This window comes from Nomascus leucogenys, chromosome 15 (assembly GCF_006542625.1).
Source record: "Nomascus leucogenys isolate Asia chromosome 15, Asia_NLE_v1, whole genome shotgun sequence".
NCBI classification, from domain to species: domain Eukaryota; kingdom Metazoa; phylum Chordata; class Mammalia; order Primates; family Hylobatidae; genus Nomascus; species Nomascus leucogenys.
Window position 1 is genome coordinate 53,617,875 of NC_044395.1, and position 17,304 is coordinate 53,635,178.

The window sequence follows — 17,304 nt, forward strand, 5'->3', positions numbered from 1 at the left end:
GCCTGGCCGGGCTGCTTTGTGTGTTCAGCCCAGTGGGAGGAGACTGAATAAGCCGATAAGAAGGTTCTTCCGGTCCAGCCAAGCAGGCGCAGGGAAGCTTCTGCAGAGGAAAGATTAGACACGGTCCCTGATTTAGAGAATAAAACGGGGAGGGCAATGGGGCAAAGCCCAGAGCTCTTTGCAGTGGTATTGTTTATTGTTGGAGGAGGACAACAGAGGGAGTCCCACCTGCTTGTGCAGAAGACAGAAACAGCAAGTTGGGTCTGCAAGGTCCTTTTTTAGGGCGGTTTAACAAACATGTTTTGCAGACAGAAGTTCTCCAACTTGGAAGGGGGTTGATGAGTGGGAAGGGTATCCTTTTTCTTCCCCCAGGAAACAAAGCATGAGTATTTCCAGGCACATCTGAGCCTCTTTGTCAAGCACCTGCTCCCAGGTGCTGTGGTACAAAACAAATTAGACCCACCTGGGGAGTTAACTCAGTGGGTCCTAAGCAGTGGCCTCCTCCCTTCTCCTCTCACCTATCTGTGGAAAACCAAATCTGTGCTTAGTGTAGGGATGCTCTCCATGGCCAGCTTCTCACTATGGCAGAAAGAGCACCAGAAGATAATTCAGGTGTTTGCTTGGGTTAATGCTGATGAAATGCTGCTTTGTGGAATCATTCTCATGTTTGGAATCCCAAATCTGTTTTGTATTTCTAGGAATTAGGAAAATATCAAACATAATATACAAAGAATAAAATAAAATATTTGATTGTCTTGATTTTTGAAAATAGTATTATGGAGGTCTCAGGCCTGCTTTATTTTTCATTTTCATTTTTACTTTTTGCATATCTTAAAAAGTATTCTAAGGGCTGCTTCTGAGCTCCTTCCTCCTAACTCCACCCCCAATCCATGGCATGTGTTCATGCCAGCCACCCCTGACCGTTTTGTCCGTGGCCTTTCCCAATAGAGATTTATATTTGCAGATCTTATTTGTCCTGGCAGCAGCTCTGATTTGGAGTCAGGGGACCTGTGTTTGCCCTTCTGGCTCTGTTGCTTACATGCTGCATGGCCTGAGGCAAGTCACTATCTTGGTTTCAAATCTCATTTCTGTAAAATGGGGAGAAAAAGATGAGCTCCTTCTGCTTCCTCAGAAATGTTCTGTTTCAGAGTGAAGTGAGAGTAATTTCTAAGCTGTATGAATGTGTGAGAGTTTTGTTTTTATTCATGACACAAGCAAGCTATTGTTTGAACCATTGGTTTTGGCTGCCATACTGTGGATATTTGGTTTTGAGGGAAGTTGGTCTGAAAGAATGAATCCTCCTTGTAGAGACTCACTATTCTGAGACATGGTTTAGAGAAAGCAGTGATACACACAATGAACTGGAAAAGCAACTCCAGATTCTGGGTGGGACATTCCTTCCTGGGGTCCCTGTCCTATGAAGGGGTGCAGCTGGGCAAAGAGAAAGAAAGATTGAAACAGAGTACCCCAAATAGATTTTTTTTTAAACAGGGCCTCTCTCCCTGTATTAGGAAAACTGTCTTTCTTTTGAAGCACTACTATAGACTGAATAAAAAGGCAGAGTATAATTTAAGAGTTGGAGGTTATCTCCTTTCCTAGAAAGAGCTAAATATTATAGCCTCCCCAGGGGCAACTACTGTTGCCAGTTTCTTTTGTATCATTCCAAAAATATCTTGTGCCTATACAGATATAGAATCATATGCCCCTGCCTTTTCTTCATACTGTAAACACACCATTCTTTGCCTTGCTTCTTTCATTTAATACATCTTGCAGATATCCATAGCAGGCTGTGTGGTGGTCCATTGTTGTATGGCTACCTTAATCTATATAACCATTTTCTGCTAATGGACTTTTAGGTTGTTTTTGTAATTGCTATTCCAAATACTGTTGTAATAAATATCCTACTACATGTGCCTTTGTGAGTATAAATGTGATAGATTCCTAGAAGTGTAATTGCTGGGTCAGAGGGTTTGTAATAGCGTTTTTAGCTTTAAATCAATAGTGCTCTCCATAGAGGTTGCATTGATTTACCTCCCACCAGTAGTATACAAGTGCCCCATTTCTCCATAGTGTCACCGGTACAGGATAAACTTGGCCAATCTGAGATGAATGGCCTCTTATTATAACTACATATAGTTAAAATTGTAATTTATAATTATACATTTACTATAGTTTGAATTTACTTTTGTGAGTAAGGTTGATCAGTTTTTTTAAAAAAATATGTAAGTGCTATTTTTATTCCTTTCTTGTGAATTATCTGCTCATGTCCTTAGCCTATTTTTTCTAGTCAGTTATTGAATTTTTCTTATTCATTTTGTAGGGACTTTTTATGCATATAATCAATTAGACCTTAATAATATATATTGCAGTCAGTTCTTCATTTTTATTGTTTTGCCATACAGACTTTTTGAAACATTTAGTGAAATTTCTTAGTCTTTTTACTTTATAGCCTTGATTTTGAGTAATTCTTAGAAAGCCTTCTCTACTTTAAGATTTTATATATATGTATATATATAATGTTTTCTTCTAGTACTTTTATGCTTTCAGTTTTTTAGATCCAAACTTTGAATCCATCTAGAATTTATTTTAGTATAAGGAGTGAGACAGACCCCCAACTTATTCCAGAAAGACCTGGGTTTTGAATCCAGGCACTTTTACTCATTAGCTGTTTAATTTTTGAACTAATTAATCTCTCTGAACCTCAGTTTTCTTATCTGTATAATGGGAATATTAATACCCATTTGATGGCCTACTGAAAAGATTAAATAAGATTACATGTGGAAAACATTTAGCACCGTTCCTAGCACACAGTGTGTTCAAATCATGGTCCAAGTGGCCAGGAACCTGGGGACACATAGTGTGTTCTGGCAGAGGAGAAATTCTAGGTGGCCAGGATACAGAGGCCCACCTTATGACTAACTAGTGTGTCAGAGTAAGTAAGTCACTTCATTACCTAAACCCTCAGTTTCCTCACTTGCAGAATGAATGATTAGAGCTTTCTCTTGAGGTTGTTGGGAGGTCCAGATTAGATAATGTCTGTGAAAGAATTTTGTAAACTATAAAGGGCAATGTAAAAATGCTGGAGTTTACAGTCTAGTGAATAAGGAGCAGCCACAGCACAGGTGGGTGTTTGACATTTGTGGCCAAGGAGAATAATTAACTTGCAATAACATGAAATTAGCAGCTGATGTAAAGCAAGTGAGCTTGCAGCAGTTGATTATAGTAATGGTTAGTAATTGCCTCCTAGTGATTAAGCAATAATGAGCTTCCAGGGACAGAACCTTGTTAGGCGGAAAGATGGATGAAAGGCTTTCAATTCAATGTACACTTACTGAACACAGCAGTGGGACAAGCAGAGACAGGTGTCTTGTTGAGGTACAGTCCTTGTCCTTAAGGATAGTAGGGGGTGAGAGACACATAGAGCATGGCTCCTTCCATGGGCCAGACACACATGTGGGGACATACTTGGAGGAAGGTCCACAGTGCTCTGGGATCATCAAAGAGGGTGAGTCTCACATGCTGAGCCCCCTGTGCCAGTCTGAACCCACCCTCCAGAGTCTGGCCCAGATTCTAAAGAACCCCTATGATGCTTTCTTGAAATTTTACTTGCCCTTTTTTATTCCTGTGGTTGTTTTGGATTTATCAGAGATATCTTGTTTCTCATGCCCTGCCCATTGCCCTCCACAGCTTCTGGGCAAGCATGGTGTTATGCCTAGGGCCTGTATTTCTACTGTGACCTGAGTACTCAGATAGGATGTCCAGTTCATTTTGAATTTCAGGTAAACAACAAACTTTAAAATATGTCTCATGCAATATTTGGAACAAATTTATATTAAAGTATATTTGTTGCCATCTGATAATCTGAAACTGAAATTTGACATGGTCAGGGTGATATGACCTGGATTTCTTATTATTTATTTTTAAAAAACTATATTTGGCAACCCTACCTGGGCAGCTCTTATTTCAAATGCTATAAAATATAATAGCGTTTACTACACTAATGTTTCGTGGAGCCCTAGTAGCAAGGCATATATAAAAGGTGTTTTATATGAGAAAAGAATTCTCAGCTAAAATCATGTTTGGTAAATCCTGTATTAAATGAAGTTAACTGGCCTTCATTATGGGAATTTTCAGAACATTTTAAACCTCCAAGATTGGGTGATAGTATTTGGTATTTCTCAAAGTTATGTTACTGTGAAGCTATCCTCTACATTCCCCACTTACTGAGTATCTAGGGTCATATGACCAAATGTTGAATGAATTTTGAGGGTCTCTGGTAATCGGTTCTATTTGCAGACCATGAGTTCTGATTTTGGGTTTTGGGAAAATACCATTCTATAGAAAAAAATTTACATAATTCTATGATGCTGTTTTTTTTAAAAATTAACAAATTTGTAATAAAATATACACATAGACACAAGTGTATATAAAGAAAAAGACTAGAGCCAGGTGCAGTGGCTCATGCCTATAATCCCAGCACTTTGGGAGGCTGAGGTGGGCGGATCACCTGAGGTTGGGAGTTTGAGACCAGTCTGACCAACATGGAGAAACCCCGTCTCTACTAAAAACACAAATTACCCAGGCATGGTGGTGCATGCCTGTAATCCCAGCTACTGGGGAGGCTGAGGCAGGAGAATCGCTTGAACCCAGGCGGCAGAGGTTGCGGTGAGCCGAGATCGCGCCATTGCACTCCAGCCTGGGCAACAGGAGCAAAATTCTGTCTAAAAAAAAGAAAAAGACTAGAAGGATATATACCAGAATGCTAACTATAATTATTCCCCGGAGAAGATCTGGGTAGGGAAAGAGATGATAGATGATTTTCTTTTCCTTTTTGCTTGTCTGTATTTTCTGCAATCACTATATATGACTTTCATCAGAATGGTGGGAAAAACCATTTATATATTTTTAAAAGGAGTACCTTTCCATATATTATCTTATTTGCCTCTCATGCAACTCACTGGTATAGATTCTAGTATCGTCCCCATTTTATGGATGAGGAAACCACACAGTGCTCTTTAACAGATCCAGGTCCTCTTGCTTCATCGCCTGTGCTGCCTCTTTGATATGGAAGAATAACCACACTTGCTGTTGTGGGGAGGGGCCTTGTTGCCTGTTTACCCAGCCCCTCCATTTACAGACCAAGTCAAGGCCCAAAGGACCTGCCTGAGACACACAGTTTTTGAATAAGGACAAGTCACCAAAATATTTTAGGGGACTGGGGTTTGGAGGTGTGTCAGAAAGTTGGGGAGAAGACCTGGCCTCTGACTTTATCTGTTATATTGAGCCCCAAAGGGAAAAAGGAAAAATGCACAGATGTGCAACAGTGAATACAGGCTTTTTTAAGGCCACTTATTCATTTATTTATTGACAGAGTCCCACTCTGTTGCTCAGGGAGGAATGCAGTGGTGTGATCATGAGTCACTGCAACCTTGAACTCCTGGGCTCAAATGATCCTCCTGCCTCAGCCTTCCGAAGTGCTAGGGTTACAGGCGTGAGCCACCACGCCTGGTAAAGGCCACTTTTAAAGAATGGTTTAAATGTTGCCAAATTCACATTGCTTAGAGTGGTTTTTGTTTTTCTTTTTAAGCTTTTCATACTAGATTTTGTTTCCTGTATCTCTTTAAAATTATTTTTTCATCTTGCTTATCTGTTCTTCCAGTCTGAATCTTATCCATATATCCATTTATTTACAACTATTGTGGTGACACTGATATTGGGGATTTTGCTTGCTCATCTATGCTCCTGTTTATATTCCCTATGCCTGGTACTTAATTACAGGGATGAATGATGACTGAATTGTGAAAGTGATGCAGCTAAAGTGTGACTTCAGGTCCTGAAAGAATCCTGGGCTGGAGGGCACCGTGAGGAGCAGCGCTTGTGTAATCTGAAGTCAGTGTGTGGCTCCATCAGTGTGGGTGTGTTGCTTCCGGAGCAGGGAGATTCTAGAACACTGTAGTTCAAAGGGCCTGGGGACTCATTCAACTGAGCCTCTAGCCCTCATGACAGAGACAATGTCAATTACAAGGCAGGGGGTAGCAGCATCCTGTTGCAGAAGGAACTAGGCTTTGGGGTCAGATGGATCTAGGTTTGAATCCTGTTCCTGAGACTAACTAGCTGTGTGATTTTGGGATGATATCTCTGTCTCAGCTTCCTCTTCTGCAAGTTAGGGATAAATAATACGAATACTTACAGCATAGAGTTATGAGGATTAAATGAGCAAATACATGTAGAAGAGTACCCAGGACACAAAAAGCACTGAATACGTGGCAGCTGTTATCAATGTTAACAATAATAGAATATAAAATACTGCAGTAGTGTTTGGTAGTAGCATATCTTGTGGCATGTCTACTCCCCAGATGAGGCATGACTTTTGTTGTCAATTTAGGGCTGGGTGTAAATGCTTCTGAATGGATTTCCCTTATTCAGGGGGAAACGCTGTCTCATCACATGGGGATTGGTGATGCCTGGGCTGTTACTTTATGTACCAAACAGAAGGGCTTCCTCAAAGAGTAGAAGTTTGCAGATAATCTTGTGATCTTTTCATTCAGTAATGTGTTTTCCATTAGAAGCAAAACAGTAACTACAACAGATAACCTGGAGGTTACAGTCCAGCTTTACCCATAGACAGCCTGCATTATTAAAGACCAATTTTTACCCAGAGGTCCATTTAAAAAACATGCAACATCTTGGCGTGGTGGCTCATGCCTGTAATCCCAGCATTTTGGAAGACTGAGTGGAAGGATTGATTGAGGCCAGGAGTTCAAGACAAGCCTGGGTAACATAGTGAGACCCTGTCTCTACAAAAAATTTTAAAAAATTAGCTGGGCACAGTGGCTTGTGTCTGTAATCCCAGCTACTTGGGAGGCTGAGGCAGGAGGATCACTTGATCCATGATCGCGCCACTGCACTCTAGTGTGGGTAACAGAGCAAGATCCTGTCTCAAAAACAAAAGAAAGCAAAACGAACAAAAACACATTCAACAGCGCATTAGAGTAATTTCTTATAGAAAGAGGTAGTGTCTTAACTTATTCTGTAGCTTGCTCCAGGTGGTAACCACATGAGATAATGTTCACTATGACAAAGCCTTTTTTTCACCTTCTTTTTCTAAAGGTGCATAATTTGGGCACCGTTAACCTTCTTTAAGAGCCCTGTTTCTAAAATCTTTACTTTTGACATTCTCCTCTGGATTTCCTGCTTTGGTTCTTTGACCTCCAGCAAAGATGTAGAAATGAGTGTGTGTCAAACAATCTAGGCACAGAAAAAGAATTCAGTCCAGTCCTGTGTTTCCTGTTTCTTATGGGCTTATGAAAGCAGAGAGTTGTGGTCCACAGAGCTTCATGCCTTCCTGCTGTCCGTGTGACTTTCCGTTGAGTTTTATTATTTTTCTTTCTAATAGCATTATTGAATTTTAGTTTACATATCATGTCCCTGAGTGTTTATCAGGAGTTTGACTTTGATTCTTATTTAAACTTCTACAGGGTGGTAGAGTTTTATATTTGAAGCCAGAGGGGAGGAGGAAAGGGTGATCACATTGATTAAGTGCTTGCCTTCATCATGTAATTCATCCATCTTTCTTGAGCTTTTGCTCTGAGCCAGCATTGTGAAAGGCACTTGGGTAGTGGTTCAAGGACATGAATATGAGAGCCAGATTATCTGGGTATGAATCTCAGCTCCACTAGTTATCAGCTGTGGGACCTTACGACTGCTTATTTAACTTCTCTTGTGTCTCAGCAGCCCCCTCTACCAAATTAGGATACTAACAGTATAGCGTCCCCCTCATAGGGTTGTTTTGAGATTAAACGACTTAATAATATAGAATGAGATGATGATGATGATGGGGAGGGGTTAGGATCTGGACTCAACCTGACACCTCATTGCTCCCGTGCTGCTCACAGTCGTGAGTGTACATGTGTATAGGGCTGAGGTGCTGAGAGATGGGGCCAGAGTGGGAGATATGTGAGTAATTAATTACAGGTATCATGGTGAGTTTACAGCAGGAAAGGAGGAGGGCATTGTGGGAGCCTAGAGCAGGGAGGCCTAGGACCTTCGTAGGTCAGAGGAGCAGACTGGAGGAAGTCATGTTGAAGCTGAGATCCAGGGGAGGCTTGGGGTGGTGGGGGAGGGTGCAAGATTCAGTTGTGTTTTGTGTTCTAGGCAGATGGAACAATATATGTGAAGGTCTGAGGAGAAAAGCAATCCTCATGGTATTTAAGTAACTGAGGAAATCCAGTGAGCCTAGAATGTGGATTATGAGGAGAGTGGTAGGAGACAGAGCTGGCAGTGACAGCAGGAACCAGATCATGGAAAATTTTGAGAATCATTTTAAGGAGTTTGGGTGACAAAGAGCCAGTTACTGTCCTTAGGGGCTCCCATTCATTCTCTCACGCATCACAATTCTGTGGTATAGGTGCTATTGGCCCCATTTTGTTGATGGGGAAGCTGAGGCTTTGAAAAATTGTCATTTGCCCAAAGGCACAGGCTTAGAAGGTCAGTGCGGCAAGGGTATGAACCTCGGTCTCTCTGGCTCCATTTTTTATGATACCATATGCCTTTGGAACATGAAGTCTGGCTCTTAGCTTTATGATTTCAGGCCACCCTCTTAATTTCCTTTAACCTCAGTTCACTAATCTGTAAAATAGATAATGTGTTAGTAAATACAAACCTTATATACTTGTAGAAACAAATGGAAATACACATAAAGGGCCAAGTATAGTGCTACCACTGCTTATGGACCCAGATTCTTGTACAGAGAAATGTTTTTCCTTCACAGTCCCAGTGAACTGGGATGGAACCCCATGAGCTGCCACCTACATGTTGGCTTGGTTGTCAGTCATTTTTCCAAGGATTAATTGAAATCTACACAGACATCATCTTTGCACATGGGGAATTTACTCCCCTGGCTACTTGACAGGTTCAGCTAATTGGGCCCTCCTCTCTGCCCTACAAGCCTGCAGGCATTTGAGCTCCAGGTCTGCTAGTAGGAGTGATCCTGATGCTTCCCCATCTCCCAGGACCCTTCCCCTCATGAGCTCCCTAACTCCCCATTTCCTCTCTCTCCAGAGTCTATTGGGTCTGTTCTGCCTACACCTTAAGAAAAGAGCTCCACTGTTGCACTGTTGGCGCAAATTGTTATTTAGCTTTTTTTTTTTCATTATTTAACTTTTCTCATGTTGGTCTTGAGGGCAGACATTGTCTCTTCTCTGTATTTCCTGTGGTGATAACAGAATACTATAGTAGGCACCCAGTAGATTACAATTGCTTTTACCAGGATAGGGCTTTATGTGTATTAAGGTTGGTTGTTTTTTCTTTTCTTTTTCTTTTTTTTTTTTTTTTTAAGACAGAGTCTCACTCTGTCACCCAGGCTAGAGTGCAGTGGTGTGATCTCGGCTCACTGCAACCTCTGCCTCCCAGGTTCAAGCAATTCTTGTGCCTCAGCCTCCTGAGTAGCTGGGATTACAGGAGCGTGCCACCACACCTGGGTAATTTTTGTATAAGGTTCTTTTGTAAGTTTTTAAAAATCTTCACAGCAGTCCACTGAAGTAGACAGAGCATTCTTTTAGTATGCCCTTTTAGTCACAGTCTTTCTAGCACAGTTGGAGAAACTAAGGCCTACACATAAGCAACATGCCCATTAATTAATTTTTTATTTCTATAGGATAGACATTTACAAAGTGTAACTCTGTCCCAGGGGCTAGGAAATACAGCTGACAGGCATAATCCCATCCCTTAAGGATGAGGCAGATATTTGAACAAACACTTGTATACAGCAAGTGAAGTTTTAGGACAGAGGAGTGTTGAAAGTCTTTAACTTTATTTGGGGAAGATCAGTGAAAGATTCAAAGAGAAAGAGATGCTGGCATTAGACCTTCAAGGACTTCAAGGCACAGAAGGGGTGGAAGGGAGGGCATCCCAGGCAGAAGAAATGGCACATACCAAAGCCCAGAGGAGTGAACTGACAGGCACTTTGGGAGGCCCTGTAGCATCAGCATGGCTGGCAGGAGACGTATAGGAGGTAGAGGGGAAAAACGGCTATGACTACCATTTGTAAGACCCTAAGACTTCCAGAAGCAGGAGACTAAAAGGGCCCTTTATAGTTCCTTCCCCTTCATTCAGTCTCCCCATCACTAGCACTTCTTTCCAGAGTCATACACATTCCATAAACATCCTTTAAGCTCTGGATGGGCTTGCTATTGTCCTTGCTTTTTTGCACCCCAGCTTGCCTGCACAGAGGTTTGTCATCTCCTTTTCATGCTGAAAGAAAACAGATTTATCACAGGAGGAAACTGGGACATGATAGCTTGGAGGAATAAAGGTTACCAGGTGAAAGCACATCTGCGTCATTTATTCTCTGTGGCATGAGGTAGCTGAGAAGGAGTAAAGTCCGTCTGTGACCAAACACCTGTGTTTCTGTCTTGCTGGCAGGGTCACCGGAGGGGAGCTTTAAATTGCTCTTTAAATGAGTCAGACCTGTTCCCCCGGAGACAAGGCTGGTGCAGCTTGAGCTCTGTGGGCAAGTCTGACTGGGCCCTTCTCACTTTTGCCTGTGTTTGCCTTGCAGCTGTGTAAATGAGTATGGAAGATTATGATTTCCTGTTCAAAATTGTTTTAATTGGCAACGCTGGTGTGGGGAAGACGTGCCTCGTCCGAAGATTCACTCAGGTAAGGGAACTCGTAAGGGAACTTGTAAGCCCAGGGTTGGATTTGTCAGTCTAGCCTGAGGGGTTGGGGGAATCTGTTGAGATAGATGACCAGTTTCAATGCCAGGGTCTTCGCTGTGAGTTCCTGATGCGCCCTTTGAAAGCTGCATCTGCTTTGTAGCCTAGACAAGGGGTTTTTAAATCACCTCACGGGAGCATGGCCCTGGGAGTCTCCACCAACCCTCCCATGCCTCTTCTTGCTTCCTTTAATGACAAAGGCAAGTGGTTTTGCTATCAGTGTGCAGTATCAAAATTAAATTATTGGATGAAAGTAAGTTACTGATTAATAATCCCCAGGTGGAAACAAATGAATCTGGACATCAAACTGAACCTAAATTTTTTAAAACTCTAATACAAATGAAACCAATCAAACTCTGCCTATGCCCGCTTACATCCTCCCAGGAAACTCGAGTGAATCATTTTCATTTAGGACCAAATAGGCCAATTTTCTAAACCTCTTCAGTGGGAACGAAATGAAAATAGTGAAGAATTATCTGAACTGAATTGAATGGTCTCTCTGGGTTGAATTCAATTCTTATCGTATGATCTAAGTACAAGTTCCCTTTGGGACTGCCCTTTTGAGAATCACTGCTGGAGATTATATACTGCTTTTATATAGAAATCATTCCGAAGTTGACCTTTTTTGTGTGTTTTCCCCTGAAAAATATGAATGATACCCTTTGTAGGACCATTACATACATATCATGAATTTTCATAAAGTACTGTTCAGCAAATTGGAACTTGCTCCTCTATCTAAGGCATAGGATAAACTGGTGCTGGCAAAGAGCACTGGCTTGGGAGTTGAGACATGAGTCTTAGTCCTGGTTCTGCCCCTGGCTTACTCTATGAGCCTCGGTAAGTTACCTCCCTTTCCTGGGACTGCCTGTTGCACATCAGGGGCTGGGTGAGCTCCAAGGCCCCTTCCAGCTCTGACAGTCTGTGGTTTTGTGGAAAACGAAAGAGGCAGATTGAATAACAAACAGCTACAGGGCCCAGAGTCACTTTGGAAATGTCAGGGTTTTTTCCCATGATAAGTGAATAGAACTCATGCTTTTTTACTAAGCTGTGGCCTGGTGAAATCAAAAGTAACAAGCTAATAGGCATCTGGGCTCATGCAACCGCCATGGAGATACATTGGAAACTCCAGCTGGTTTTACTTCTACCTAACATTAGTCATATTTTCTGCTTTTGACAAAAGGATAAGACTGCGGAGATGTAGTTAAGTTTTCAATCCCTTTATCAAAAGTTTCCTTGACCTTGTCTTAGTATTGAAAGGTCGCTTAAAGATTATTCAACCCACCTCTCTCACTTTATAGATGAAAGGTCAGCTCTAGAGGGGCTAAATGCCTGCTTAGGATCTTATATTGTGAGATTAGATAGAGTGGCAAGGCTAGGATTAGAACCCGGGTTCCAGGTTCTCAGCCTGATAATTTCTATCTCCTATACATTGTAACTTCTGAGACCATTCTCTTTAAAAGCACAAACTCTGTCATTAGATGTGACAATGTCTCCGTTTTCAACAGTAATTTTTCGCCAACAAGCTTTTTTTTCTTCTTTCTTATTTGTCTTTTATGTCTACATTTTACCCCTCCCAGCCCCTCAACTCCACCATAAACTCATATTTCAGAGGCAAGATTATGTTGTTTTTGTTATTTAGCAGACAGTTAAAATGAATTGGATCTAGCTGTTTTTTAGGCACAGGGGTTGGGGAACAAAATGGTAGGTGAAACACTGGGAAGAATTTGTTTAACTTCTTGGCATTTGTTGAGGTGCAAAACATCTGGAGGTATAAACTTGAAGCTTGACAGCTTTTGTATCTGAGCCAAGCCAAAATAGAAGAAAATTGATTCAATATTTGAAAGTAAAGTTATGAATGTTTATATTTACATCTTTTGCAAACATGCAGTAGAACATTTTCTTTTGGTTTGAAGTTCAGTCTTTTAAGCTAAAACTTTAATTAAATAATTCTTAATTAAAGATATCTGAGTCATAGTTGCCAGAACTAATAATGTCCATTTTACTTTAATTTCTGGAAATTCTGGAATATAAGTGAAGAGGGAAGAGAAACTGGGTGAAGAGTTCTTTCTTGACAGAATTTCTTGCTACCCCCAACTCCCTCCCTAAGCTTATAGGAAACATTATGTAATAGTAAATTGCATAAATTGTACTTGTACCTTTGTTAAACTCTCATCTTTCTGGTTAAGTTTCCAGTTTGAAGTAAAGCATTTTGTTTATTAGTTTTAAAATGGCTTACATCAGCCTCAAACTCATTGAATTTGAGGCCCAGAGAGGGTGAGTGGTTTGTTTGAGGTTACACAGAGATCCTAAGGCTGCTACCTCCTGGTTTACTGCTGTTTCTACCTTACTGTCTCTTTGATGACTTAATTTTCTTAGATTATCTTCCCAGTGTCTTTGGCTTTGATCCCATGTAATTACATATGCATGGTACATTGAACTGAGGAAAACAGTGATCACCCTGGGGCAAAGGAAAATTCAGAAGCTTCAGGAGATCCAAAAAGACAGATCCCAAAACTGTCTTATTCCTGCTTCTCATGCTGAGTTCCTATTTGTTTTTTCATATTGTTGCCCATTCCCGTGGCTGTCCATGCTCAAGACTGATAACTAGTTTTAAGTATCCTTGATTTTACCTCTTAGAAAGAACCTATCCATTTTGCCCTGACCCTTCCAATTCTGATCTCATCCCTGTGGTCGCATGCCCTTCAATCTTATCTTCGTGTCTGATTTTTCTGCTTCATTCTTAAAATCAGGTTCGCCTGCCCTTTCTCAATTTTCTCCTTCACCTATCTTTATCTCCTTTTCTCTGTCCTCCTATCTTTTTCCTCTTCTTTCAGCCTTTCTCTCTCCCACTTTCTCCCTCCTTTCTCTTTCCCTCAAGACATGCATACAGAGTTGCACAGGGCTCCCTTGAGAGTAACCAGAGTTCTCTTTTCTTTTTTTTATATGAACATTTTTCTTTGTTTAAAGAAATGTGATAAAGTATTTGATAAAATATTTTATAAAGGTGGTTTCTCAAATTACTGGGGTAAAGATAAATTGAATGTTTTATTTATTTATTTATTTTTTATTATACTTTAGGTTTTAGGGTACATGTGCACAATGTGCAGGTTTGTTACATATGTATCCGTGTGCCATGTTGATTTCCTGCACCCATTAACTCATCATTTAGCATTAGGTATATCTCCTAATGCTGTCCCTCCCCCCTCCCCCAACCCCACAACAGTCCCCGGAGAGTTCTCTCTTCTACCAGTCAACTCAGCTGAAGGAAGGACCCGGTGATGGGTGTTGCTGGGGGAGAGGAGAAAGAATTTCATTTAATGGAAATATTTGTTTAGCTGTTCTTTTCTGTTATTTCTTCTTCAGGGTCTTTTCCCCCCAGGTCAAGGAGCCACAATTGGAGTTGATTTTATGATTAAGACAGTGGAGATTAATGGTGAAAAAGTAAAGGTAAGGTGCTAAATATTCACTAAGGTTGTCAGGTGCTATGTGAGAGGTTAGGGGAAGTAGTGCTTTCATAACCATTTATTAAATCTCCTAATTGAAACCCACATTGAAACAATGCACTCAGCCATAACAGCTTATTTCCAGAGTTCTTCTAGTCTTTTTTATGGGGGAAGGAAGGAATTTTGGATGATGTGTTTACAGATTAGAAGACAGAAAATGGCTAAGGCAAGTTTGTTCTGTCTCCTGTAAAGTCACAAGTGACATAAAGATAAGGAAGAAATTTCTTTTTGGATCTCTTGAGCTGGGTCAATAAGCAGGTGCCACCTCCTCTAAACAGCAACCCCATGAAAGAGCCTCCTGATTTCTATATTTCATTATGAATCACTTATTTAAATTATCCTGTCTCCTATCATATCCTTGTCTCTAAAAAGGAAAGACACTAAATGAGGAGTATGGGAAAGGATACATGCTCTCTAGCCCCTGCTTCCTGCCCTTCCAGCCTTTGTGGCTTCTGGATGGTTTGGTACTTGGAAGAAGTATGGCGTGTCCAGGAACAGGACAAAGGAGAGAATGTTTATTGAGTACCTACAATCTGCCAGTGCCTCTGCTGGGTGCTTTTACATATGTTATATTTAGTTTAGTCCTTACTGTAAACCCGTGGGGTAAGTGGTATTATCCTCATTTTACTGGCTTCAGAGAGGTTAAATAACTTACTTATCCATGGCTACACATAGACAAGTATAGGAAGGGGGACAGGCAGGATTTGAACCCATTTCACCAACCAATACACCCCACTGCCTTTCTGGGGTCTCCTCTGCCATGAAAGAAGAGGGGAAGAAAGGCACACTAGGCCTATCACCTGGAGCAAGGAAAGGAGGAAGGTGATGGAAAGAAATGTGAAGCGAGACTAAATCACCTGGAAGGAGGATAAATATACTGATGTTTGGCACTGTGCTCTACCTGCCGTCAGAGTTACTGAAGTTCCACAGTTGGCTCTTCAGAGCTGGGCCTTATGGAAAGAAGTGATAGCCAAGGCCGGGTACAGTGGCTCACGCCTATAATCCCAACACTTTGGAAGGCCAGGAGTTGGAGACATAGCGAGACTCCACATCTTCAAAAGATGAAAAATTGTCTGGTCATGGTGGCATGCGCCTGTAGTCCCAGCTACTCGGGAAGCTGAGTGAGAGCATTGTTTGAGCCTGGGAAGTTGAGTCTGCAGTGAGCCATGATTATGCCATTGCACTCCAGTCTGGGTGACAGAACGAGATCGTGTGTGTGTGTGTGTGTGTGTGTGTGTGTGTGTGTGTGTGTGTTTGTGACAGAGAGAGAGAGAGAGAAAGAGAGAGAGAGAAGGCTGGGGGAGGGATGGAAAGAGGGAAGGAAAGGAAGAACAGCCCAGCCATCAGCAGCACAATGAAAACTGGCATTTTAGAGTTCTACCTTGATTCCCAACCTAAGCATCCTATATTTGGGTCCATTTATTTGCATCCTTCTCCCATACATATATGCTCTTCTTCCTTTGAGTGCCTTGGGAAGAGCAGAGAAGCTCCATAATGCTCTTCAGCATTTCCTGGATACTTGCCATCACAGAGAAGTGTTTAGGAGGAGGTCCTTGAGTGGGGGCCAGAAGCTCTCTCAGTGTCTCTTCCAGCCCTGACTCCTTAAAATAGCTCATACTGCAGAGACATCCACACCAAATACAGCAGTGAATGGGGAGCTGGAGCACTGGAAGATAAAAGCAGGGTATGAAATCCACTTAAATGCTAACTAAAAAGTGAACAAAAATAGTGTGGGGGGTGGGAAGAAGGAGCTAGGCTGTGGGGACAGGAAAGAGAGACAGGAGTGTGCTCATGAGGCACTGATGGGAGGAGCCTTTTGTAGCTTTCTGTTGTCCTAGCGGAGGGGAGGTAGTTACCCAAGGAGTTGGGTAAAGATAACTACTATTTCATGCATTTTACTTCCAAATATTTGGGTTTTCCATTCATATATATGTATATGAGTTCACTTATTTGATTTAGTGCCTACTACCTTCCAGGCACTGGCCATAAATAAGGGTGAATAAGGAATGATCCCTGCTGTTAAAGAACAGGCTTATTTTTCTTTCCTGAATTCCCAGGCATAAATATTCCATTTATTCTACTTTCTGCAAACCTTATTTTAAAAAGTGCTTATTACACTCTGCAAAAATTGATATTTTTATAACATCCGACTCCACCATAAGGCCACAGGCTCCCCAAGAGCAAGGTTTGTGTCTTACTCATATTTGTATTCACGGCACACTTTCTGTCCCCAGTACCTCTTCAGGCTTCTAGAACTTTATCTATAAAAAGTGACAGTTGGCTCATCTCCCCAATCCAGTCCAAATCAACTTGCCTGTGATTCTTTCAAGCCCAATATATAAAATAAAGATACAGGATGGCCCTCTTCAACCACATGAATTTAAGGGCCTCATTAACATGTAGGCCTATGAGGAATAACTTCTTTAATCCTTTCTTAGAAGAGGGCAGAACTGCATAGTTGTCTTATTGTCATCTTTTTTTTTGAGAAAGGGTCTTGCTCTGTTGCCTGGGCTGGAGTGCAGTGGTGCAATCACAGCTCACTGCAGCCTCGACCTCCTAGGCTCAGGTGATCCTCTCATCTCAGCCTTCCAAGTAGCTGGGACTACAGGTGTGTGCCACCATGCCCAGCTATTCATTTTATTTTTTGTAGAGATGGGGTCTCACTATGTTGCCATGTTGATCACTCCTGGGCTCAGGTAATCCTTCTGCCTCAGCCTCCCAAAGTGCTGGGATTACAGGTGTGAGATACCACATCCAGCCTGTCATTCTTCTTCTTTAACATTTACCGAATATCTTTTCTCAGTGATGTTTAAGTGGCTTTTTGCTAGTAGTTTGCAGGCTTTCCCAGAGCCTCATAAAGTCAGTGGATAAGAGAATCCACCAGTGATTCGTATGGCATCACCCGCTTGGTGAGTGGCAGGACCACTCTCCTGATACCCTCATCAGTATCCTCTACAAGTATCATTCTTTCCTGGCTGGCTCCCAGGATTGAAGGCAGGGAATCCAAGGTATTAGATTCTTGTAGCTATTAAGGCCAAGTAAGCGCCAAATCAGTAAAAACAAAATTAATGAAGAGGCCCTTCTCT

At 41.6% G+C, this 17,304-nt stretch overlaps 1 protein-coding gene across 2 annotated transcripts in view; it reads left to right on the forward strand.

Annotated features, from left to right (window-relative positions):
* Positions 1 to 17,304, forward strand: part of RAB30 (RAB30, member RAS oncogene family) — a 96,473-nt gene that overhangs the window by 61,431 nt on the left and 17,738 nt on the right. For both annotated transcript variants that reach the window (XM_003254640.3, XM_030829116.1), the window contains exons 2-3: positions 10,559 to 10,659; positions 14,079 to 14,162. In XM_003254640.3, coding sequence (XP_003254688.1) covers positions 10,567 to 10,659; positions 14,079 to 14,162 — 177 coding nt within the window. In that variant the 5' untranslated portion in view covers positions 10,559 to 10,566. The remainder of the gene's footprint in view (positions 1 to 10,558; positions 10,660 to 14,078; positions 14,163 to 17,304) is intronic.